The sequence below is a fragment of the Sebastes fasciatus genome, chromosome 21, assembly GCF_043250625.1.
Source record: "Sebastes fasciatus isolate fSebFas1 chromosome 21, fSebFas1.pri, whole genome shotgun sequence".
NCBI lineage: Eukaryota > Metazoa > Chordata > Actinopteri > Perciformes > Sebastidae > Sebastes > Sebastes fasciatus.
In genome coordinates this window covers 22,308,596-22,334,279 of record NC_133815.1, presented here as the reverse complement: position 1 = coordinate 22,334,279, position 25,684 = coordinate 22,308,596, and the positions used below count along the sequence as shown (strand labels likewise).

The 25,684-nt window shown below is 39.2% G+C and overlaps 2 protein-coding genes across 4 annotated transcripts in view; one reads left to right on the top strand and one right to left on the bottom strand.

Moving 5' to 3' along the window:
- The window catches only part of prkdc (protein kinase, DNA-activated, catalytic subunit), a 37,464-nt gene extending 21,768 nt beyond the window's left edge, over positions 1-15,696 (bottom strand). For both annotated transcript variants that reach the window (XM_074621430.1, XM_074621431.1), the window contains exons 1-31: positions 15,378-15,696; positions 14,203-14,279; positions 14,011-14,115; positions 12,945-13,019; positions 12,664-12,772; positions 12,470-12,582; positions 12,242-12,341; positions 12,044-12,099; positions 11,176-11,206; positions 10,935-11,092; positions 10,682-10,828; positions 10,428-10,592; positions 10,175-10,343; positions 9,787-9,836; positions 9,582-9,689; positions 9,014-9,163; positions 8,579-8,688; positions 8,278-8,437; positions 7,803-7,889; positions 7,576-7,695; positions 7,075-7,234; positions 6,840-6,949; positions 6,263-6,350; positions 5,980-6,143; positions 5,704-5,856; positions 5,072-5,179; positions 4,761-4,987; positions 1,432-1,526; positions 992-1,094; positions 585-718; positions 168-398 (exon numbers count right to left, since the gene is read on the bottom strand). In XM_074621430.1, the coding sequence (XP_074477531.1) occupies positions 168-398; positions 585-718; positions 992-1,094; positions 1,432-1,526; positions 4,761-4,987; positions 5,072-5,179; positions 5,704-5,856; positions 5,980-6,143; positions 6,263-6,350; positions 6,840-6,949; positions 7,075-7,234; positions 7,576-7,695; positions 7,803-7,889; positions 8,278-8,437; positions 8,579-8,688; positions 9,014-9,163; positions 9,582-9,689; positions 9,787-9,836; positions 10,175-10,343; positions 10,428-10,592; positions 10,682-10,828; positions 10,935-11,092; positions 11,176-11,206; positions 12,044-12,099; positions 12,242-12,341; positions 12,470-12,582; positions 12,664-12,772; positions 12,945-13,019; positions 14,011-14,115; positions 14,203-14,279; positions 15,378-15,540 (3,826 nt within the window). In that variant the 5' untranslated portion in view covers positions 15,541-15,696. The remainder of the gene's footprint in view (positions 1-167; positions 399-584; positions 719-991; positions 1,095-1,431; positions 1,527-4,760; positions 4,988-5,071; positions 5,180-5,703; positions 5,857-5,979; positions 6,144-6,262; positions 6,351-6,839; positions 6,950-7,074; positions 7,235-7,575; positions 7,696-7,802; positions 7,890-8,277; positions 8,438-8,578; positions 8,689-9,013; positions 9,164-9,581; positions 9,690-9,786; positions 9,837-10,174; positions 10,344-10,427; positions 10,593-10,681; positions 10,829-10,934; positions 11,093-11,175; positions 11,207-12,043; positions 12,100-12,241; positions 12,342-12,469; positions 12,583-12,663; positions 12,773-12,944; positions 13,020-14,010; positions 14,116-14,202; positions 14,280-15,377) is intronic.
- Positions 15,697-20,443: 4,747 nt separating this feature from the next.
- arhgap29a (Rho GTPase activating protein 29a) overlaps positions 20,444-25,684 on the top strand; it is a 37,221-nt gene continuing 31,980 nt past the window's right edge. For both annotated transcript variants that reach the window (XM_074621877.1, XM_074621876.1), the window contains exons 1-2: positions 20,444-20,725; positions 22,222-22,638. In XM_074621877.1, the coding sequence (XP_074477978.1) occupies positions 22,308-22,638 (331 nt within the window). In that variant the 5' untranslated portion in view covers positions 20,444-20,725; positions 22,222-22,307. The remainder of the gene's footprint in view (positions 20,726-22,221; positions 22,639-25,684) is intronic.

Below are 25,684 nucleotides of genomic sequence, written 5' to 3'. Positions count from 1 at the left end.
AGGGAAAACAAATTATTTATTGCGCATTTTCTTTTCATTTGATAATTTTAACAATGTGGAAACAAATTTCCCTTTTAAAGTTATTTAAAAAACATTTAAAACATACAGTATACATGTGTGTATGCTGAGCAGATGATGGCAGAACGGGGGGTTTTCTGATGACTTACTGAGCATGTGATGAGGCTTGATTATGTGTAAGTGGATGAAGGTGTTGTAGCAGTCCAGGGAAGCCAGCAGCAGGTCCATCCACTGCAGGGTGGCTCTGACACTGAAAGGCCCCGTCAGGTCTCTGAGAGTGGGCTGAGAGAGGAGACCTCCACCCTCGAACCGTGAGATCAGGAAACCCATGCCGTGATCCTTCAGCATGCCGTCCACCCACTGAGGTGGAGACTTCTTTCCTAAGTTCAGTCACACATAGCAGAGGATTTATTCACATGTGTGTTACTTCAGTAAATTAAACGCAAATTAAAAATAAAATTCAAAATGATAAAAGTTTGGTTTATGATTTTGTTTTCTTTTTATAAATTGCATCTATTGTTTTTATTTGTTCGTCTGATCGAGGCTAACGTGGTAGGACTGCTCACCTGGGAGGAGAGGTATGAACTCATGGAAGAGCTCCATGCATTTGTGGCGACACTCAGTCTGAGGTCGGCCACATTGTTCCAGGAGCCATAAAACCACATCAGAGAGGCACAGCTTCTCATCAGGAGGAAAGCCCCTGCATGAAGAGGAAAAAAGATAATGATGGTACATTTTACATTTATTTATAGATACAATTATATAACATTACTGCAAATAGCAATCGACCTCTTGTACAAAAAAGGGGAGTGCACACATACTTGTACAGTATGTATTTATGAAATGTAATGCACACACAATTTACCTGACTGCTGAATTTCATTTCAAAGCATCTATATCTTGTAATTTTGTTAAGTTAGATTCACTAAAGTAAGGTATTGCAAAAATCCAACTGTACACAGAGAGTACCAACCGTGGGATGCGGGTTTTAGCGCTGTGCTGATTGAGACTGGGCGCCTTATGATTGATGATTCTCTTCAGATGATCAATGGCACTGCAACACTGCTGCAACGTACCTGAGGATGGAAGAGTGGCAAGAACAGCTTCAGACTTTTTTGAAAATAAATTAGAATTTTCCTTTAGTGTGCAATAGAACCCAACATGAGAGAATTAAAAAATAAATAATTGTAATAAATACCATTTTAAATACATTTACAAACCAGTGGCTTAAACCATTGTGCTGTTTTTGCAGCATAACAGAAAAATAAATACATAATTCATGATAATGCAACACAGAGGAAAAAGCTGCTTTTTATAAATTAGCACTTCTAGTTAGTTTTATAAAGAGGACATTAATAATGATGTGAAAATCTGAGCGTCCTGTCTATAAAACTGAAGTGGAAGAACAATTACCCATAGATCGCTCATCTGAGTGTGCAAGAGCCAGACTTTCCACAAATATGACGAGAACTTCAAATATAAACTGCTCCACCAGGGACTTTTCCTCCCTGCAGGGACAATGAAATAACAACATTGAGCAAACACAGTACAGCATAATACCGTTTCTCAAGATCAATTTTGTCATTATGTCAAGAATTAGGTTCGGAGGGAAAAATGTAATATGGGTATTTTTTTAATTAATTGATGATTAATTCAAATATAAAGATGACAATACCTTATCACTATCAGCAGCATCGGCTATCATTTACCAAATCAGTCAAACCTTAAATATCACCAACAAGCACAGATTTCTATTCTGTAAATGGGGCTCTGCAGAGATGAAATTAAAGTGTCCCGCTGGGTGTCCCGCTGTCTTTTTGCTGGTTCTCCTTTGTTTTGCAGGAGAGGGGGTTGTTAGGCTGATGAGCCACACCAGAGGCCTTTACTACGAAGCGAGTACAACATACCCAGGGTATCTTCTCGTTATCTGGCTTCACTAACCCTAAAAACCGAGATCCCGCTAAGCGGTCCTGCGAAGGTGGTTATCAACTCTGTAAATCAACCCAGGGTTTCTCAGTCTGGCTGTGAGCGTGTTCACATGAACAGGGAGGTGTTTGCAGCATCTGACCAATCACAGACATGGACAAGTCCACAGACTTGCAGACAGACAGGCAGAGCGGCACATTTAATAAAGAAGAAGCAAACTACAGACGTAGGCAAAATTGTTGGTACTCTTCCGTTAAAGAAAGAAAAACCCACAAAGGTCACTGAAATAACTTGAAACTGAGAAAAGTAATAATAAATAAAAATGTATTGAAAATTAACTAATGAAAATGAGACATTGCTTTTGAATTTTGGTTCAACAGAATCATTTTAAAAAACAAACTAATGAAACTGGCCTAGACAAAAATGATGGTACTCTTAACTTAATATTTAGTTGCACAACCTTTTGAGGCAATCACTGCAAACAAGCGATTTCTGTAACTCTCAATGAGACTTCTGCACCTGTCGACAGGTATTTTGGCCCACTCCTCGTGAGCAAACTGCTCCAGCTGTCTCAGGTTTGAAGGGTGCCTTCTCCAGACTGCATGTTTCAGCTCCTTCCACAGATGTTCAATAGGATTTAGATCAGGGCTCATAGAAGGCCACTTCATAACAGTCCAATGTTTAGTTCTTAGCCATTCTTGGGTGTTTTTAGCTGTGTTTTGGGTCATTATCCTGTTTGAGGACCCATGACCTGCAACTGAGACCAAACTTTCTGACACTGGGCAGCACATTTCACTCCAGAATGCCTTGATAGTCTTCAGATTTCATTGCACCCTGCACAGATTCAAGACACCCTGTGCCAGATGCAACAAAGCAGCCCCATAACATAACCGAGCCTCCTCCATGTTTCACATTAGGTACAGTGTTCTTTTCTTTGGATGCTTCATCTCTTCGTCTGTGAACATAGAGCTGATGTGACTTGCCAAAAAGCTCCAGTTTTGTCTCATCTGTCCAAAGGACATTCTCCCAGAAGCTTTGTGGCTTGTCAATATGCATTTTGGAAAATTCCAGTCTCGCTTTTTTATGATTTGGTGTCCTCCTGGGTCGTCTTCCATTAAGTCCACTTTGGCTCAAACAGTGACGGATGGTGCGATCGGACACTGATGTACCTTGACCTTGGAGTTCACCTCTAATCTCTTTGGAAGTTGTTCTGGGCTCTTTGGTTACCATTCGTATTATCCGTCTCTTCAATTTGTCATCAATTTTCCTCTTGCGGCCACGTCCAGGGAGGTAGGCTACAGTCCCATGGACCTTAAACTTCTGAATAATATGTGCAGCTGTAGTCACAGGAACATCAAGCTGCTTGGAGATGGTCTTATAGCCTTTACCTTTAACATGAAGGTCTATAATGTTCTTTCTGATCTCCTGAGACAACTCTCTCCTTAGCTTTCTGTGGTCCATGTTCAGTGTGGTACACACCATGATACCAAACAGCACAGTGACTACTTTTCACCCTTTAAATAGGCAGACTGACTGATTACAAGTTTGAAGATACCTGTGATGCTATTTACAGGACACACCTTAGTTTAATATGTCCCTATGGTCACATTATTTTACATCTTTTCTAGGGGTACCATCATTTTTGTCTAGGCCAGTTTCATCAGTTTGTTTTTTTAAATGATTCTGTTGAACCACAATTCAAAAGCAATATCTGATTTTCATTAGTTAATTTTCAGTAAATTTTTATTTATTATTACTTTTGTCAGTTTCAAGTTATTTCAGTGACCATTGTGGGGTTTTCTTTCTTTAACGGAAGAGTACCAACAATTTTGCCTACGTCTGTATATTAGACAAATACGAAGAAGTTAAACACTTAATCCAGACTAAAAGTAACACAGTTGAAGCTGCCAAATGCTGGAAGAACAGTTGTCAAAAGAAAAAACTCCCGATGTGTGAATGCATAAATTAACAGATTTATTAATTTAACGGAACACTCAAAAGTAAGATATACTCGTCTAGATATAAATAGCTTTTAAAGTATAACGGATGACTGGTTTATACCCAATCAAGCCCAGTGATAACAGTGCGGCGTGTTTGACTATTTCAAGCTTCTTCCAGCTGCGTCCCTCTCTCAGGCGGTGTGAAACGGACTCAACAGGAAGTTAAAAATACATATGAAAATATAATTCAAAGTGGTAAACACCCACAGAATACAGCCAGCTGTCTTTCCTGCATTTGTCAGTTTAAACTGTGTTGTTTTTAGTCTGGATTATGACTGTAACTTCCTCATATGTGTGTTTAATATTATCATACAATCACCGCACTGAGCTTTGATTGGTCAGTAGGCGGTGCTTTTATACGAGTTGATCTCTTATCCGGAACATAACCTGCTCCGGAGCAGGTTAGCTGTTCAGCATAAGTTACCATGGTGATCTACCCCGGTAAGAAGTGATCCACCTTCGTAGGACGGAAAACCCAGAAGGGTTAAACCTGAAGTTACCTCGATAACGCCAAATCCTGCTTCGTAGTACAGGCCTCTGGGCTTGGTGTGGTGGGGAAAAAAGCTCTCTACCTTTTGACAGATGTCTCTCTCTTCCTTGGCTGGTACAACTCTTTTCGTTTTGTTTGCTGCAGACATTTTCACACACCCACACATGCCTACATTACTGGTTACTGACTTTCCACGTCTGTTTAGTTATTTATTGTTAGGTGGTTAAATAAATGCCTTTTACTATTTTAAAACTTGTCTGGTCTCCCATTTTTGATGCAACCTTTGAGCCGGGTTGTAACAAGTGTCAAAACAGAGAGAATCATACCTGAATTGTCTGTAGATGCTATTGAATGCCAAGGCGGCACCAAGTCTTTTGAATCCATTGGGGTGGAGAGCCAGGCTGTAGATCCGCTTAAACAGGGACTTCATGTTAGTAGGGCTCTTCTCCTGCTGCTTGGGGGTGGTCTGTTTGATGGACCATTTGACAAACTCCTCAATGCAGCGGCCACAGAAGTCTCGTAGAGTGCTATCCATCGGGTCAACCACACCGTCCTGAAGAGACAAACACAGGGGTTGTGTAACATATCTCAGGTCTTCTTTAGCCTATAAAGCCCTTCAGAGAATAGAAACACTCACCATAATGGCCTCTAGAACAGCTACTGTGTCCTGGCTCTCAAACTTCTTGTTGTTTGTGAACCAATGAATCAGCTGCATAACCAGCGGTTCAAACAGCTGTCTGGTCACCTGGTGAAGATATTACAATTCATAAACATTACTGTGGACATCATCACATCTCCTCTCTGTAAGAACCAGGCTCTGTTTTAGGGCTGCCACCTCTTCGCTGTCGTTTTGGTCTTAGTCAACTATAATTTCTTTTGTCAATGAGTTAATTATTAAATAAGTTTTTTATGCTTTTTCCATGCTGAATGACTTTTTTCCAAGAAATTAATATGCACATCTCTCATCTCTTATTATAAAACTAAAATAACTATTAACCAACTGGAGGCTGGTCCACTACACATGAGACATGAAACATGCAACTTTCAATCATTTGCAACTGCAGCAGTAAAGTCAACAAGTGCACTAAACAATTAGTTCAGTTTTTAATACTTAAAATAGTTTAAGGTCACACATTCCAAATCATATTTAGCCCCTACCAAAACCCTAAAATCAACACTGAATACAACCATCAAAAAAAAATATTCAAACAAGATGGTAATACATCTTTAAACTCCAACAATGCATCTATAAAACTAAAGCGTACATACCTGATCCACATCACAGGCTAGACGCAGTAGCACTGGAAACAGCCTCTTGTGCAGCTTGTACATAGGAGGCAAACTGTTCTCCCCCTCAACCATCTGAGCGCTCTTCCCCACCATGTAGACCACCAAGCTGTGGAGAAGCTCACAAGCTGCTACCTGCAGCACAAGAGATTAAAATATTCATTTCTATTGGGTGACACCGTTCTCATCATATCTAAGTTTGCATCAAATTAATTCTGCGATCCGACGTTGGAAACTCTTTGATGTTGGAGGACATACTTTGGTTTGTCTGTCGCTTGTGGACAGAGCCAGTTCACTGATGTGAGGCAGGAATGGGTCGAGGTAGATGACTGGCTTCATGTCGGCGAATGGCACCGCAAAGCTGAGCCTTTTCTCAGAATCCCACGCTACAAATTTCTTCATCGTTTCCTCTGATGAGACCACTAGACGTGAAAACGGAGATCAACAAAGACAGCTAATTTCTCTATCCGCAGTCACGTGTCGAGTGTTCTCAAACCATCCCTCTGGCCCAATATGTAAGTGTAAATATGGAAATCTTTACCAGTTACAAGGTTCCTGTTGAGCTTTCCTCCCAGGTGGCCGAGCAGCTTCACCACCCTGAGCCTCACCATGACAAGAGGAGCATCTTCCTGCATTCACAAAGAAGTGATCAGTAAGCTCAAAGACACAACTTCACATGAATATGATGCAATGCACTCATATATCAATTTCTGTGCTGTACAACACCAGGTAATTCATTAGCACTTGTCCTGAAGTAAATCTGCTTGATAAGAGATTAAAATAGAAAATAAATGACTCCTGCAGGAACCCCTCAGTTATTTCAGGGTTCTGTAAATTCCTGCACACAAACACAGCATGTTCTCCTCCTTCTCTATTTGTATTGTTGTACTAATGCAGTGAACACACTCCACCGTGGACAGAAGTAAACAGTACATTAACCTTGCTCTAAAATAGATACAGCCAAATTGTGATGGATAATAGATAGATAAATAAAAAATAAACTGGACACATTACTTCATTAAAGTTGGAAAATTGGAACACCGCTGAAGCCAAGAGTAGGAAAAAACACAAAAAGCAAATCTCTCCCAAAGATGTCTTCCCACATTCCCATCCCGTACCGTGTTGAGCTGGTGGGATTTTTTCAAGAGCCTCGTCATCACTCGGCTGTATCCTCTGTCGTTTCTTGAAGACACAGAAGACATCACCTCCCAGTTGCTCTCATCTTTGTCTGAAATCAACAACATCTGAATTAGACTTTTTGTTTGGCTGATAACTTCCTTTACCAACCTGAAATTATTTCAAATACAACCAGACAGATGTTCTTGACCTCCCCTGGTACTATTATGGGCTTACTGTTGGTGGAGGTGGTTTTCAGGTATCCATCCAGAAGAGGGAGGATGTTGGTGTAGCAGTGCTGCATCGTCTCCAGAGGAATGTGGGAGGACCAGTCCTCGAGGGCATCCAGGGCCACGTTGGCCAAAGGAACGTGGCTCAGACCCAGTTTCAGAGCCGCCTAAACACCCATTCACATACACACACATACATGATTTACTGTAGGAGTCCGGTAGCAAACAGTTTCTGTCTGACGTACCCCCACAGCCCTGTCCGATGAACCCTCCTTCAGCACCACCCGCCATGTTCCAAATGGGTTCATTTGAATTGATGTTAATATTGGTTTAATAGTGGATGTTATATCTTTCCATACAGTTGAACTGGTACAACTACCCTTGGTTGTAAATTACTGCGCTAAACCCCCTACTGTACATTTGCATTTTATGTTTTTGTTTGAAGCTGTATTCATCCATCTTTATCTAGTTCACAAAAACACAATGAAACAAATTAAAAGTACCCCACCTCGAGAGCAGGACAGTAGGCCTTGATGTCCAGAGCTACGATGTTGTGGTGCAGCGAGAGGACAAAAGTCAAGCAGGAGGCCAGCAGCTCATCTTTGTACTGCTTCATTCTCACACACACCTGGTGGGAAAACCACATGTCACTCACATCTCCTGCACATTCAGTTCCTCAGTAGTGCCACATTTTAATTTATGACATTCACAGGAAATATTGTAAAGAGAAGCTACCTCTTTTCCAAACTTAGAGAAAAGTGCAAAACAAGCACTTTTCACTGTGTCACTCTGGGGGGATGAAGAGCTTCTGGGGCCAACTCCCTGTTAGAAAACAGAGGAAAGTAGTAATGTCACTCATGTTGATACACACTAATACAAGTAACATCCAAGTAATACAAATCTCAGTTTGTTGAACTTAAAGGAATCTCATTCTTTTTTTTCCACCTGGTCACACATACCCACAGCCTTGATACTGGATTCCCTTTATTAAATGTCACATTAAGTGTTCTAAATATGCCACAAAAAAGGTCAGAAAAAACACAATCCAGTAAATTTAATTAGTAAGACCGGTTGTAAAACACAACTGTCTATCCCTGTAATGTGACCCAATGGTAGAGTTCTGACCTGCCCGGATAATTTTTCAAATTCCTTGACAAGGCAAACACAACGAATTGTGACAGAAAATGTTTTCCACTAGTGGAAATATTACCTGGTAGTACTTGATCCTCTTGGCGATTTTCATGGTGACAGAGAGCAGCTTGTAGAAGCCACTGACGAGTGGATTTCGTATGGAGTGGAGGATGAGTTCATGGCTCAGGGGATACATCCAGGACTGAAAATACTCCACGTGTTTATTCAGCAACAACTCGCTGCAAAAAGGAGAACAGTGTGAGGCTGACATAATAAAGGTACTATGGATAACAATTAGAGTGTCTGCAGGTTTCACTGAGATCAATTTGACCCTTATAATGTCTGGTAGACCGATCTCCCATGTGTGCCGTCTCCAGTACCTGCAGAAGTCAACCAGGTTGATAAAGGCAGTGAAATCTTTGATCTTATTGGGCAACAGATGAGCCGTGGGGTCGGAGGAGGGCAGGACGTGGGCCGCATCATCTGGAGCCTGACAGACAAAGAGGCATGTACCATGGATTAGGGTTCAACAGACAGGAAGGCTTTTGAAGAACAACTCAATTATGTTTAAATCGATACCACCAATAGCGGGTATACAAAAGCTTTTTCAGTTTCACACCATCCAAAAGAATGCCTAGATTATGTCCTAGACACCAAAAGGTGTCTATAATCATAATGACTTAAACAATATCAACATATCTTGAACACTAGCCAATCAGATGGTGTGCAGGACTTTGTATTTGTTGTATTTGTCCTGTGCACCTCTCAACAACTTTTTATGAATGTCAATGACGTATATCCAAGTGAGACCTCACCTCCTCTCCTGTTGTCACTTTCTGCACAGACAAGTCCAACTTTTCCACAATTCGGAGAATTGATTTCACCAACTCGTCATAAAGTAGACGGCTCAGAGATACAAGAGCGGCGTTCTGACTCTCAAAAGCTCCATCCAGAAACCCTGAATCCTGCAGAGGACGACACAAATGTAACAGAGGCATAAAATAAAATGTGAACAATGAAACAATCTCCCCTGCAGCATGGCCAGCAGAGCGGCGGAGACAGTGTTGGCTAGTAAATATAATCTATCTCATGATATACAATGCATATAAATATTTACAATTCAAAACTGCACATGCAAGATCCTAGACGTACTTTTGTACAATTTGAATAATGCAGCCACATGCATTCAAAGTAGTTTTACAGCAGTACAGTAGGTGATACATATAATCTGAATATAGACGCATTGATAGTATTTAGAAAATGTATAACTACTGTCTTCAAAAGGGATGCTAAGTGGCTAAATGTTATGTAATGTGGAATATATAACATAAACAAATCTTCAGAAATTAATTATAATAAAACTTAACAAGAACAGAGCCGTACCTTCAGCCGGTCACAGTCCAGAAGGCTTTTAAACAGGGCAAGATAGTTCTGACTAGATGGAACTTTCCACTTTCCAGTACGAACTTGGGACGACTCGCTGTCTTTGTCCTGAGAAAAGGAGGACAAAGAGCATATTTCTTCTACCAAATATATACATGTGTGCGAATTTAATCATGACAACAACGTGTGTAAACATGCGCCTGACCTCAGAGAGCATGATGGGTTTTGAACAGACACGAATCAAGCCCTGGTGCACTGAAAAATAAGCACAAGTGAATGTTTTAGTAGACTTAATGTGCAATCTCATCTCAGATGACATATCATCACACAAAAAGCAGCATGCGTTGAAAAAATTTGATTTTGACAAAAAAGGTCTATTTTTACTGTATTTAAGGGGCCTTCTACCACTATTACAATCTCTTCTCTCATTTCTGTACTTCTTGAACAATGAAAACATCATTATCACCCAGATAAAACCATTTTCTCACATCTTACCAGGTGCAGAGGCTAAAACCAGTATCTGTTGAAGGGCAGTGTTTCATTTCAAAATATCATGATGGCCTTTAGGTACAATGTGCTCATGATGAACTTACCCACAGAGCTGATAAAACTCCACAGGACGGGTCCTTTAGAGGCCACGGCCACCAGCACCTTCAGGATGGACCTGCAACAGGCAGTCTGCATTCTCTCGCTGTACTGAGGGAAGCTGTCGATCTGCACCACAAGCAGACGCTCCAGCAGCGGTGTATACACCTCTGGAATCTGAGACCATGAGCACAAAGCACAAATTCAAATTAGACAATCATTAGGGTGTTGTTGTTATTCTATTTGGTCTGAGTTTGTTACCTTGTCCAGGTGAATCAGGACACTAGCGATAGAGTCCAGGAAGCTGGGCAGCTGGTAGTAGCTGTCGTCCTCCCCATCAGACTCAGTCAGGTACATCTGCTTACAGCGCTGAATCAGCTCCGTGTACATCAAGTCCACGTCTTGTGGGCAAACTTTCTTGCATGGCTACAGAAAAAACATATTTTTAAAATGTATTGTCAAGTAAGTTTTGGCTTTTACAATTGTGATGGAAATGAAGAAGGCAATAAACATACGGCTGCAAAGAATCCATATCCTCGTATGGCAATGGACAGCTCCTTGTGTGTCGAGTCCATGGTCTTAATGATGCCGCAGAACTTCTGCATGAAGAACTTCAACTTGCTTTTGTGCTCCTCAATATTCTCTGCCACCAGCAGTGCAACCTTAAAATGATCAGAAAATCAATATACAGCAGTGGTGTTGGAATGAAAAGGAGTGCATCAATAGCTGTTTTATTTTCAGTTTTCTGTGCCCGTGTGGAAAAGCCACCTGTTTGAGGAAGGCCTCGAGTGCATAGTAGCTCGTCTTCTTCATCTCGGCGTTGATGTGTCCACAGAGCTTAGACATGACATCGAACAGAGCTCTGTAGTGGTCCATGAGGCAGCTGCTGAACTGGGATGCATGTCTGGCCAATAATCGGAGCCCAGCTGTTTAAGAGACAAAGAGTCAGAGAGGTGTTCGTTTTCAAGGAGTTTTATCTTCATGTTGCTATGGAAATGACAGGCCTTACCAAATGTGACAGCGTAGCGAGTCATTGACATCTACAACAAGAATGTGAAAAGAAGGAATCAAAGGAGTACAAGGTATCACATTTAATGTAAAAGGCAATCACAAAACATTTCAGCGCCATGACACATTATGCACAAACATAATGGTCGATATCGTAACATATGCTACATAAAAAGAGTACTTAACAAATTTCAAGTATGTTTTTTTTTATATCAGTCAATTTTTGGGGAAAATGTTGAAGTGCCCTCTGATCCGCATGCCAAATGATCTCTTTCACAGCCATTGGCAGTTGTGTGGGCTGTTATTTACAGTAGTTTGATTGATTTTTCCCCCACCCGCATTACGCAAAGACCCGTCCTACTCTGCCTCTGATTGTCTAGTACTCGTTGCCTTCTGCACAGATTTTGAAAAGTTTATTGCTGATGAACCAGATTGGTGGAAGGTTGGTAGAGTTAATGATTTCAACTCAGACATGGATTTTTTCATAAGGATGTCAGCCTTCTTGTATAGTGCTCACATATATATTCACTATATCCTTATTATGGGAGAATTTAATTTTTTTTTTTTTTAATGTTGCTATGGACATTGCCTATACGGATGGAATAAAATTACAGATTCATTGGAGATATAAATTTTGATGTGGAGTCATAATAAAACTTAATAATAATATGGCACACTGATTAACAAGAAACTTTAAAAATGGCCCTTCATCATAGATGCTCACTACGGCCGACACATTTCAGTTGGTACCAAATAAGTATTAAATTTGATGCCCATTTCTACCCATTACATGTACACTCCCCTTGCCAGACGGGGTACTACTTTACAACTGTAAAGGACTGTTAGATAGCTGACACGATGATATTTACCTGGGGGGTGATTGCCTTCAAAGCATACTGAAAAATGTCTTTAGACGTTGCTGGGTCTGCAAATCAGAGACACACACTGATCATAGAAACAGCATTGAAAATATTTTGTCGAAAATGTGAAATATGGACACACACACACACACACACACACACACACACACACAACACACACAACACACACAACACACAGCATCCCACCTTCGTCCATGGTTTTAGTGAAGTTGACCATTAGAGCAGTGATTCCTCTCAAACATCCAGCGACAACAATCAGTTTTGGTTCCTTTGTTGAAGAGGTCATCTGAAACAAAAAGATTAAAAGCAACAACTGAATACAAACACATTCAACTGGCATCAGAAAACAAATACAATAACTCTAACAGGATAGCAATTTTGCCCAAACACTTAACACCTCCCATTCATACATACCTGGTCTTTGAGCTCCAAAAGATAGGCTTTGTAGAGTTTATCAGAGTTGTTGACCATCTCGCTGGGGTGAACCTCTGCAAGGACTCCCAGCAACTCGTAGATTTTGCCGAGGACTATAACAAAAGATTATTTTTTTTAAATGTAATTTACATATTCATTACAACCTTGATCTCAGGCATCACAGCAAGACTCACCAGAATCTGCTAGTTTGCTCTTCTGACAGAGCTCGCCGTAATATCTTTTGAATATTTCACCGATTCGAAGTTCTGCTACCACACTGGAAGCCTTTGTTGTTTGGAGAACCTGTGGAGAGTATTTAACAAGAACAAGGTCTAACCAACATATAGTCCTTATTCAAAAATATGTCATACAGGCTCTCACATCTTTTCTTTCTGTCGGAATGCAGTTCATGTGTCTCACCTAGCACACTAGGTTTATCTTAAAGAAAACACACCAGATGCCGAGAGAAACCAACCTTAATAAGGAGCTCCAGCACTGAAGTCCTACCCTTGGCTGCTTTTTCCTTTGTATACACAACCATGCATGTGTCCTGCACAAAATAAAGAAGAATAAACGACATAATTCATTTGTGGAAAGGAATTACATGTATACATGGTTAGTTTGTGGTACAATTAAATTGTCTTGTGTTATACTGAGAGGTGTTAGCATTACTTTGAATACATGGATGCCTCATTGTAACGTGTAATGAGCTTTCCTTTTGTAGGGACCTGCCATTTCTAACACACATTAAGATCACATACAGAAACTGTGAATTAGTTAAACATAAACATACAGCGTCAGATAATCTTAACCCCACATCACCCCCCCTCTCTGTCCTTCTTCTCAGAAGAACAAAGAGGTCATGTGGTGACATGCTGATGGCCATCATTGATTCCGCCATCTTTGATTCCGCCATCTTTGTAGTTTTACAGTGCCCGCCATTTTGTTTGTAGGCCATACAGACATTTTGAGACAAGAACCCATCTTGTTTTCCCCCCCCCCCTCTCTCTCACACACACACACACACACACACACACACACACACACACACACACTTTGTTTGGTTTGTTTAGTTTAGTTATTTAGTTAGATTAATATTGTGTTTTGAACCTTTATTAACTTGTAAATAAATGTTTGTGGAATATACATGCTGGTCTCTTTAATGTTGCACAAGAGTGAATACTGCCAACCTCTGCTATGTCAAGAACTCCGATATCCTTCAACCTTTACTATCTATTTTGGTTATAGTTATTAATTTAATTATTAATCAACATTCCAAATTGATAGTTTAGCCTATATAATGAGACTATATTAACGTTTTGGTCATTGGTCCCTGATTCCAGGGTGGTGCCCCGTTTATTATTGATGTTTATTGATAATCTTTATTAATATTAATAATTATATTATTATTTATTAATTAATTTGCTAATAACCAAAACCTACCAAAGTAGAACCCCTACACTTTTCACTGCTGTCACAGTGATACTTTCCCTGTTAATGTCATGCACATGCATTCATGTAACAAACATTAAACAACTTACTCTTATGTCAATGGCGTAAGTTTTCTCCCAACCTTTGACCTTTGGCGAGACCCTGTCCAAGAACTTCTCCAAAAAACCCAAGATCTCAACTCGGGTGTCCCGGAACTGGAGAAACAGATGTTTCTGTCAACATAAGAACTACTACATTATCACTACAACTTTATTGCTCACTAGATGTCTCTGGATACCTACCTCATCTGATGCCAGGGACTTCCTGAGGAAGATGAGCAGTCCATAGTCTTTTGAGAACAATAAGGATGTCTGTAAAGCTTCAAGATGAAGATGCAAAGATGGAATCAGAAGGAAATGTTAATATTTGTTTTTGCATGGTACTGGACACCATCTCAGCACAGGAGAGCTCCTTCAGCGACAGGCTGCTCCGCCCAAAGTGTGTGAAGGAGCGCTATCGCAGGTGCTTCCTTCCTGCAGCTGTCAGACTCCACCACCAGCACTGCTCCCAGTAGACCACAACCAGCACTGCTCCCAGTAGATCACAACAACAACCAGCACTGCTCCCAGTAGACCACATACACACCAAAAAACTGACAATAACCTGTTATTTTCAGGTGGAATTTCATTTCATTCATTCATTCTCACTGTGCAATATCATTTTCCACTTGTGCAATTTTGTTAATAGTCTGTTTATTGTCAATACTGTATATACTGCTCCTATTTTATACTTCCTTCTATTTAAATGGTTCATATTTTGTTACACTTTGTTTAGCTCTTTTTTACTGTGTTAGCTGATGCATCTTGTTTTTTGCACTATCCCCTTTGCTGCTGTACACTGCAAATTTCCTTATCTTATCTTATCTTACAGTGTGTGTATCACAATACCAACACTAAACTATGCACATTAAGAGCACCTTTGAACATTAAATGTGAATACACCTGTGCAATTTAATTTCTAAGCCTCTATCATCTATACTTTGCTACTGCCTCCCATGACTAAACACCAACTGTGTTATTAATGTGCTATAACTCAATAATGAAACACGTAATCCTTGGTTGATCACTAAGTTATAGTAGTAATAGCCTCCTGCAAGCTACTGTCACGTGGTATTTGTATTGTGCTCTGACTGAGAGTCACCGCCCACCACACTGAGTTTTGGCGGAAGACCCTGATGTGATGCCATGCAGGTAAACTACATAAAAACTGAAATATGAAATAATTTAAATAATCTATGCATGCCGAATTGATAAGCACCTTCTATATATCCCTAAACCAACTTAACCTGCAAGGTGTTTGACGCTCGTCAACAACAAAAGCATCATTAACATTAAATTGCCAGATTTGTTAATGGAGTTTGGTGCTGCTGAATCAATGAGCTACTGAGAGGAGTATTAGCTGGACTTCATTGTCTTACCAAGTTCATTGTCGGTCGGTGTTAGCATGCACTCCTGTCCCAAGTCTCCGACAATATCGTGACATCTCAGAGCTGCAGCTCGGGTGTCTTCGTCTGAAAGTGATTCATGAAGTTTGAGAAGAAGTCCCTGAACGCCTCCTGCAGAGCTGCTGTCTGAAGACATCACTGCAGCACGGATCTATGATAACACTGACATCACAATACTTTCTTTAATAAGTGCACAATCTTCTCTGAACTAGCTAAACAACACACAGACTGTCAGACATGCTGAGGCACAGTCATTCAACCTCACAGTGTGTGTATGCAAAACATCAGGAAGAACCAGCATAGGATACATTTACTTCAAAATAAAAGCCCTATATTTATTATATCTTCACTTCTGTCTAATGTGGAGGAACAAACTGCTCACTTCTCCATATCGACAAAGAGCGTCAATATTTAGGCAAGTTTTTAAAAAATTACTAAAAAATCACATTAAAAATTACCCTAGTGGCCGACCTGAACAAACATGAGGGATTGTAGTTTGATTGTAGTTTTTTTTATTATTTTAGGCAGTTTTGTTTGTGTTTTTTTCTTCTTTTCTTTTCTTTTTCTTTTTTCTTTTTTCTTGTCTTGAACATGTTTTTATTGTATTTCTTTAAAATGTGTTATATGTTATGTTTTTGTTGTGTGTGGACCCCAGGAAGAGTAGCTGCTACCCTGGTGGCAGCTAATGGGGATCCGAATAGAGAATAAGAATATTATTTCTGTGTTGATGGTTATATATATTTATTATATCTTCACTTCTGTCTAATTTGGGAGAACAAACTGCTCACTTCTCCATTGTTTTATCGACAAAGTATGTAGCACATATGAAGAAATTAGGAAAAAAATCTTTACAAAAATTAAATGTAAACTCCAAGATTTTGATTCCCTCTCTGACCAAAATAAAATACAACATCTACTTGGAGAAAATAGTTTCATCGCCATAGAAGCTGCAGGATATGTCAGTGAGTGTCACAGCCTATAAGAGACAACCACAACAACAACAACAACAACAACAACACATAATAGATGTAACTCACACTCTGCCTTTTATTTACTTCTCTACTTCAAGTTTTTTTTTGATTTTTTGCATTTATCCCTTGATATTGCAATATATTGTTATTAATTGTTTTTTATTTGTTTGTTTGTTTTATTGACACAACAAACATTAATTACTTCTTTATTGTTTTCTTCCATTGCATGCATGTTCTTTTTAAATATCTATATATTGTAATTTGCTTAATGAATTGTATATATATATTTATATGTTTTTGTTTTTATTTTGTTCTTTTTTTATTTTTATTTATTATTGAATTGACGCTTTGACAATATTGTTCACCTGACAGTCATGATCAATAAAGCAAATTGAATTGAATTGAATTGAGTGTCAATATTATTTCTGCGTTGATGGTTGACATGAATCAAAGTATAATAATTAGTTTTTAATGCCTTCTCCACTTGATGTTAAACCATACTAGTCTATTTTGAAAGTTTTATTTTGAAAATGTGTACCGGAAAACGCAGCACGATATTGTGTCTACCTTAACCATTCATCCATGGCCTTAAACGCTGGTCATGTCTAGAAGGTAACCCACAAGTTGGGGAACTATCGCGAGACTAATCTCGAATAGCTAAGGTAAGGGTAGGTCGTCGGGCAGCAAGTCTCGCAAGAGTTCTTGAAAGTTTCTGCCAGATTTCGCAATTTGCTGGTTACCTTCCAGACAGGTATGGAGGACCACGATAGTCACTTAAATAGTAATAGAGCATTTAATTGATTAATAACTAATTGAATAATAGAAATAGGCATTAAGAAATGTGTTTACAAATTAATTTATTAATTGTACAATAAAAATAGGCATTCATAAATTTGTTCACAAATTAATTTAATAACATGAATAAATGGACAAAATTACAAAGTATTTAATTATTTGACATTTTAATAAGCAATAAAAAGATGAATTTACAAATGAAATATGAATCCATCAATAAATAGTTCAAATTAAAAAGGGATTTACAAAAACACCATAAAACAGTCAAAAAGTATATCATTTAAACATACTGCTGGAATATGCCAAATAGTCAAATGTGTTTAATTTCTACCAGCTCACCTGGCACATGTCCCTAATGCAAAAATTTAAAGCAGAACGTGCACTACTGTCAGCAACAATAAAGTCAGAAAGCTGAAAGAGAAGTTTGGCCACACAAAGGAGTCCAAAGCCACCAGTGCATCTTCAAGTTTGTGAAAGCCCATGTTATGTCCATTGCAATATGCATAATTAATTTTCATATTTTGAATCACTTTTATTTTTTCCCTTAGTGCAAGACAATATGAGGCAGATATTTTAGACATTTAAATCTTTTTTGCATATACTCCACTCCCATCCTTCCACTGACTGTGTGTTAGGTCTCAAATTGCTCATGCAGTTCTGTGGATATTTTTATTCAAAGCACCTTAGTGTACAATGAGTGTACAGACTTTTAGCATGCATCTGTCTCTGTCACTATCTGAGCATTATTTGTCTCTGTCCTTTTGCTAAAGGAAATTTGAGTTGGGGAGGATTCAACATCTATTGAGGCCCATGTGAAAGTGTTACAAAGTGATTTACGTAAATATGAGAATATGTAATAATATACTTTTATTTATATTTACTTATACTTATTTCTATTATTAATAAAACAGTGTCAAAAATCCACACACAAATGCAATGAATTTCACATATGACAAACAGTTTGTGAATGGAGGTTCAACAGTTTGTATATGAATGTAACAACATTTATATATATATGATAAAAATTGCAAATACTTTTAAATACATATATTTGACGATTTCTATTTTTGTATTTGATTTATTTGTTAATTTTATTTGTTAATTTTATTTATTTTGATTCTACTATTGTATTTAAAACAAGAAATATTTGTGTGTGCATCAGAAATAATTTTGTGAACCGTATTTTTTATATTTGGATTTTTTTATTTTACATTTACAGTATAAACAATAATAACTATTTCTGTGTGTATTGAAAAATATTTTTTTGTGGAGAGAGTCATTTATATATAAATCACAAAATACCTTTGTGAACCCTTCTGTGTGCATTCATATAAATAAATACAAGAATAAATGAATAAATACAGAAATAAATACATGGAAAAATAAATAAAGAAAAGAATAAATAAATGCTGAAATATATATGGAAATAAATGAATAAATATTGAAACAAATAATTAAAAGTTGATAATTTAACAGGATATATAAAATTAAATATGATTTCATTATGTTGTAAATAAACAAACAAACAAACAAACAAACAAACAAATAAATAAATAAAATAAGAAAAAAGAAAAGAAAATTGCTTAAATAAATGTATAAATAAATACAATAATAAAATAAATGTATAAAATAATAAATATAAATAAAAATGATAACATCGCTATCAACACTATAAGTTATGCTTCTAAAGAATATAAATAAGTAATAATAGGATAACCAGTATTAATATCTATATTATTCCCACTGAAAAATGTGTAGTTGTAGTATCTAGCTGTGACCACTGACTAGAAGCAATTAACATGATCACTTTATTATGTGTGTTAGTTCGTTTCAGTTTGGTAACTGTATTCTGAAAATATTTACCAGAAGTACTATTACGTAATCATGTCTGCATTGACTCTAGCTTGACTAATGTAATAAGCTGCTGTTCCTCGCTTTGACCACTGGAGGGCGACAAACACTCATTTACACTCAGTAACAGGTGAGCTTCTCCTCTGGAACAGACTATAACTGTGAGGCTTGCAGCTAGACTTTGACGTGTGTTTGGATTGTAATTTTGACAAGTTTGTATAGATTTATTTATTGTTAAACAAACGTTTGTTTTATACACATGTCTAATAATTATTTTGCATTATTTTGCATGAACCTGAGCGTTCGCACAACTATGGCTTATTTATTGTAAAATATCCAGGTTCACACATGGCATCATGAGCATCCTGAGCATCTGCCTCATTTGGCTGCACTACATTAATGTCACCAGCAGATGTCAGTCATGCGCACTGTGTTACTTTACACCTCCAGTGATAGATTCATTTTTAGTACAACTGGACAAACTTATGATTGAAATGAACGATTAAATTACTTTTTTTCCCTCTTCATATTTGAGGCATATTAACATAAAAATTCCATAAATTTAACAGGTTGGTAATAAAGTCAAATCCATCAGAATAATACCGGAAGTAGAAATTATTTTTGTTCACAATAAAAGTGACTTGGAAAATCCGTTTCTATGTATGACCATTTATTCAGTTTACAATATGTATGACAATTTCACACTTTTCAAATGTTACTTTAAAATTGGTTTGTAATATTTTTTCTCCATGCTATTTTAGGATATGTGGCATAGTTCCCCCTATGCTCTACACATAATAGGAAAGATATCTGTATGTGTGTGTGTAGATGTGTGCATGTGTACAGTACATGTGTTTAAGAGTAGATATATGTCATATACGACAATCTGGTCTCATTCAATGCCAAACACACACCCATTATCCACATCACACACACACACACACACACACACACACACACACACACACACACACACACACACGCGCACACACACACACACACATTCTTCAACCTGCTTTTATCCCCTTGTGTTGTTTTTGTTTTGTTTTGTTTTTGTACTTTGTTATTTGTCTTTCTCTGTATAATATATTTTGATCTTTTTTTATATGTCCCTGCACATGTCTTCACTTGTTTTGTAATCACTTTATAACACATACAAAAAAGGATATGAGGCATGGTATGAGGATATTAGGGTACATGTCATTTTCTATTTTTTTTTTTAAAATAAATTCCCATATATTCTGTGTTTAGATTTTTAGTAAAAAGACTTTCAAAGTTGCACCAACACATTGACATTCAGCAAATTGTTGTAAAATTCCTAGCCAGGGGAGTTTATTTTGAAAGGCATAACCGGATGTTGAACGTTTTATTGTGGAATTCTTGACAGTTTAAACCTCCAGACACCTGTTGCTAAGGCAGGACTCCACTAGAAATCTCACACACACACACACACACACACACACCAATCACACACCAATCACAAGTTACCGCCTCCATCACATGGAGCGAGAGAGGGGCCGGTTCAGCACGGTGCAGCGGAGCCGAGGACAGTGAGGGGTTTTGGGATCCGGCAGGGAGACATAAGGAGGACAGCGCAGCAGTGGTTGTGGATTAATATCAACGGTCACTTATCAACGGTCACTTAGCAACGGTCACTTTGCCGCTTCTTTTTCTCAGCTGAGATGTTTCAGGACTCGACGGCAGGTGTGTGCAACTTTTACTCTGATCATTTGTAACTTCAATGCTGCCTTTTACTGGCAAATACTCCACATGTTCTTCAGGGAAACTTACTTTAAAACATGTCTTTCCTCTTAACACATCAATTCAGCGTCACTTCAACACACAAAGCCTTTATTAAGCCAACAAAACACCCAACGTTATGAAAGGCTGTTCTAAGAGTCGCTCTCCTGAGCTAACTGACTGCGACCTGAAGCAGCAACTAGCTGCAGAAGTCGTTATTTTATGACAAAAAGTTGTTGCTTGGTAGATTTTATGAATGCCGAATTAACTTGCCGACCTTAATGATCCTAGGGTTTTAATATGGATTAATTTCGTCTTGTTTTAATTAGCAATAAGTAAGAAACTATCACATTTTGGGATTTTTAAGCAGCAGTGTTGTTGTTAGGTCACCTGTGCACTGCCTGTATTTAACTCCTTTCTACTGTTTCCTTCTTCCCGTCTAGCTCTATTGACACTTTGATTTAGATATTGAATGTTTGGCAACAGAGGATATAGGTTAATATAGTGTGGAGTCTGAAAGCTTGAAATTGACCTACTAATTACATGTATTACGTATTTATACCTGTACTTGTGTCCTGTGTGAGGCGTTGCATGTTATTCCCAGCCAAACTCTGTAGCAACAACTGATTGCAAAAGTTGGTATTTTATGACAAAAAAGTGTTGCTTGGTAGATTTTATGAATGCCGAATTAACTTGCCGACCTTAATGATCCCACGGTTTTAATATGGATTCATTTCGTCTTGTTCTAATGAGCAATAACAAGAAACTATCACATTTTGGGTTTTTTAACCAGCAGTGTTGTGTTGTCACCTGTGCACTGCCTGTATTTAACTCCTTTCTTTCTTCCCGTCTGGCTCTATTCACACTTTGATTTTGAATGTTTGGCCACAGAGGATATAGGTTAATATAGTGTGAAGTCTGAAAGCTTGAAATTGACCCACTAATTTATAGGTTTCATGTCCTGTGTGAGGCGTTGCATGTTATTCCCAGCCAGACATGAGCATAGTGTACTGATGAAGGACAACTCCATGTCTCAGTGACATCACAGTCAAAGACTGGTTTGCTCTCTCACATTATGGTTGTAATTGGTGTCATTATTGTATTAAGATCAAGAACTGTGAGACTTGTTCAGCACTACAACACCTACTTGATTGAATGACCTCACACACACATTGTTCACACAAGAAAGTACACTATGGACAGGAGCACTATTCAGGATCCAGCTACACACCTCATTTCCTCCTGATTGACCCATTCAAACTTCCTGCAGATTTATTTCATTTAAAGGGAAATATAGAAAATCCACATGTTGAATATTGACAACAAATTAGTAATTTCATAATGTGCTGAACACCATGAGAAACATTTATTGTACCCATCTAATAATGTGTCACACTTAAAGCGGTCATTATTCTGAGTGGTTCTTGTCAGGATTAAGAGTCCTCTCTCCTCTTTGGCAGAATCCTTCATCCCTGTTGTGGTGCAGTGCCGGACCTGAGAACTGAGCTGAAGTCAGCAGGCCTAAGGGCCCCCCGAACATTAAGACATGCTGGCTGCCATGCTGCGCCAGAGTTCTGGCGGAGGATCAGGAGGTGGCGGCGGCGGCGGCAGCAGCAGCAGCAGCAGCACCACTGGTGGTGGTGGTGGAACCAAACTCTCTTTAAGCATCTCCCGGTTCTCCAGCTCCAGCTTGGGTCCAGCGAGCCCTACCAGCGTGGGCCCCTGGTCACCGGGCATAGGCTCCAAGAGTGGCTCGGTGAGCTCGGACAGCCCAGACGTTCCCGCCTCCGATCCCGTCTATATCATGCAGCTGGTCAGCGATGTGCGCAAGTTTGCTGATGTGCTTCTACAACTCAAAGAAGTTTTCAGCTCCAAAGGTATGTTTGGGAAGAGTTGACCCTGGCAAAATACACACTGCTTATTGTCATTTTCTGCTGTGTTGTTGCTCTTTCTGCTGATGATAAAAAGTGTCCAACATGCTCTTCTAACTAAACAATACTTTTTGGAGGTACCGGTATATAAAGTGTCTTTGTTGGTATTGGTAACCTGTTCAGGATTTGTTGCCACAACAATCAGCCGTTGTGGATGTGGGCTATTAAATTAATTACACATGCGAGTGCTTCTGAGTATAACATGTCCGAACATCTTGTTTCCCTGTTTCTTGTGATGACATGAACACATCGGCATGGTTAAACCCTGCCCTCTCTGCTTTGTAATTATTATTTTGAGCTCATAAATCAGATGTGTACGTCCTTTTTAAAATCTGAACTTGTGGCAGCGTAGACATGGGGGAAAAAAGGGGGGAACAGTAAAGGGATTTCTAACGGAACACAGCTGCCAGTCAGCTCTTGTGTACACACTGTTGCTTTCACCACAATGTACACAGTCCCAGATCTATCTACCTGTTTTGTCCCGCTGCGGCGGCCTTGGCTGCACGGTCAGTCAACCAGCCTTATCTCATTTTTAGTTTGGCTCTTACCCTCCTTGTTTCCATCTGTACAGTAAAAGATACAGAGATTTAAGGGTCTCCTCTAAAACTATTAATGAAAGATTTGATAAATTACTACACAGTTAGAATTCTCAATATTCTGGTTAGCTTTCCAGGTCAAGGCAAGGTTGCTTGCAGCAAATTCTGTGATCAAGCAGAGTAAATTACCCCGAAAAGACATCTCAACATGACATGATAAAGATTGTTTTACACTGTATAAAAAAATATCCGTGTTTTCTATTTTTAAATGTTCAAAGGGACAATGAAGCAACATTAAACAACAGCCACTTTCCAGCAGGAACTTTTGACGCCCAGTAATTAATAGTTTCCCTTCATTAGTGATTATATAATTTCCAAACCATAGTGAAGACGTTTAGAAACTTTCTCCTGGCTGTGTGACTGAGTTTATCTGTGTGGGTGTTTATTACATTCCTGACTCGGTATGTTCAGCACTGTCTTTTGGCTCAGACCCAGATTTGTTCATAACTAGACCTGGTTAGGAAGGTCTAAACTAGATGAGGTGAAGATGCATGTGTTGGTGGTGGTGGTACCCTTTATTCCCCCACTGTGCCATGACACCAGAGCCCTGGAAAAAGGAATCCCAGGCTTTTGTTTTTTGTCTGGAGAGGTCAGTGAAGGTGCTTGACCCGGCTGGACTTGTCGGCATTATAGAGAGTAGGACTTGCAGCTGCAGGCACCTTTTTAAGCTTGAAAGACTTTTCAGTGACCTGTCAGCATGCCAAGGATCAAAGCAGTAAGTCATCATGTGCAAGAGATCGACGTCTGCAGCTTTATGGAACAGAAGAAGGCTTGATTTATATAAGAAACCTACCTTGAGCTTTCATGGCTTCTCATATTCTCGGTAAAGCGTAAACAACCCACAGACGCAGTTAAAGGTGATCAACACGCGCACATGCAACCACAGCTTCTTGCTACGGCGGGGTTGCCGAGGTTGCATAGCTGTCATACTAGACATTTCGGCCTCGCTGCATGTCATTAAGAAACCGGTTTATTTATCTGTGTTCTCTCTGCAAAAAACAATTGCATCGAGAACATCTTGGCTTAAACGGGCTTAAAAATAAACTCATGACGAACATAATTCAGCAACTGTCGGCACACTCTGCCGCTAATGTAACCGCACACAATTTACAGGTCCAATAGGCACAAGTGCAATTATGCAAATGTAGTCGCTGAGATGTCAACACATGATTTGTAAAGCAAAGTATTCCCATTAGAGGGCTTATTTTGGCTAAATACAGGAAAGGGCAGATTTGGGGGAAATAGGCTGATTACGATGTAGAAAACAGAGCCGTCCGCTACTGAGGGAAGCAGCAAAGAGACCATTGTGTCTCGGAGTAATTTCAAACTGCAGGGAAAAAAAAGTTAAGTTAAGGAGACTGTTTGACAAATTAGTGATTTTTACGTTGGGAAATACTTGATCCCATGCAAACACTGACCTCATATTGAGATTTTAGGATTTTATTTTGCTGTTCATATCAGGAAGGTTTGTGCTTGTCGTCATTAAGCATCTTCAAAGTGTCATTGTTGAAGTTTAACACTCTCCGGGTTTAGCAGAGCTTGCTAACAGATTGTCGGGGGTCACTGACTTGTGCTGTGATTGGATGTGATTTCAATCCCCCTCTAATTTATGGCCATATTGTCTCTTCAGCGCTTCACAATAGTTCAAACCTCTCATTACCCTGAAACCTAAGTGAACCGTCCTTTTTTTTTTTTTTACCACCACGCACGGGCCAATAGTCAAGAGCAATATTCAGCTTAGGGCCTTGTACCCGCTTTGCAACAGTGCCTGCATTCACCGGCACTGATGTGACTGTGACACCCATTGTCCCAGGAGGCATCTGCAGACTAGCATGTTGCTGCTAACTGGCAGCTTTTGCAGAAATGATACTTTCCCAAGTCCAGAATAGCTGTGGCCTGTGGGATTGGTCCCTGGGGGGTTTCTTAGAGTGCTTTATTTATAAAAAAGCAATGCACATCAACCTTAAATGGAAATGATAATGCAGTTGCTGTTCAGTTGTGGTAGGAGGCAATGACGCACGACTGAATATTGTTTTTAGTAGTGCCTGAGAAGAAATAGTTTATGTGCCTTCGTTGTTGTTTGGGTCAGTGATGAGCTCCTCACAGCATCGCCACAGTGCGACACATATTTACATTCTTCCTTAAGGTCGTGACCTTGTCCAGTGGCCACTTGTGAAGGACATGTCAGTAATTGGAGGGGATTATTATTTGGAAGACCGGTCTCAACCGGGGTCACAGAGGACGTTTGGAGACCAGATGAGCCGTGGAGGTGGTCCGTGCGTGGCCTTTGTGTTTGGCGGTGAATGGGTCCTCTGAAGCTCTCCATCATAAGATTAGTAAGTAACAAACATCTCTGGCCCTAGCGTGTCCTCGTTCAACTCCCGCACTGTTTTGGA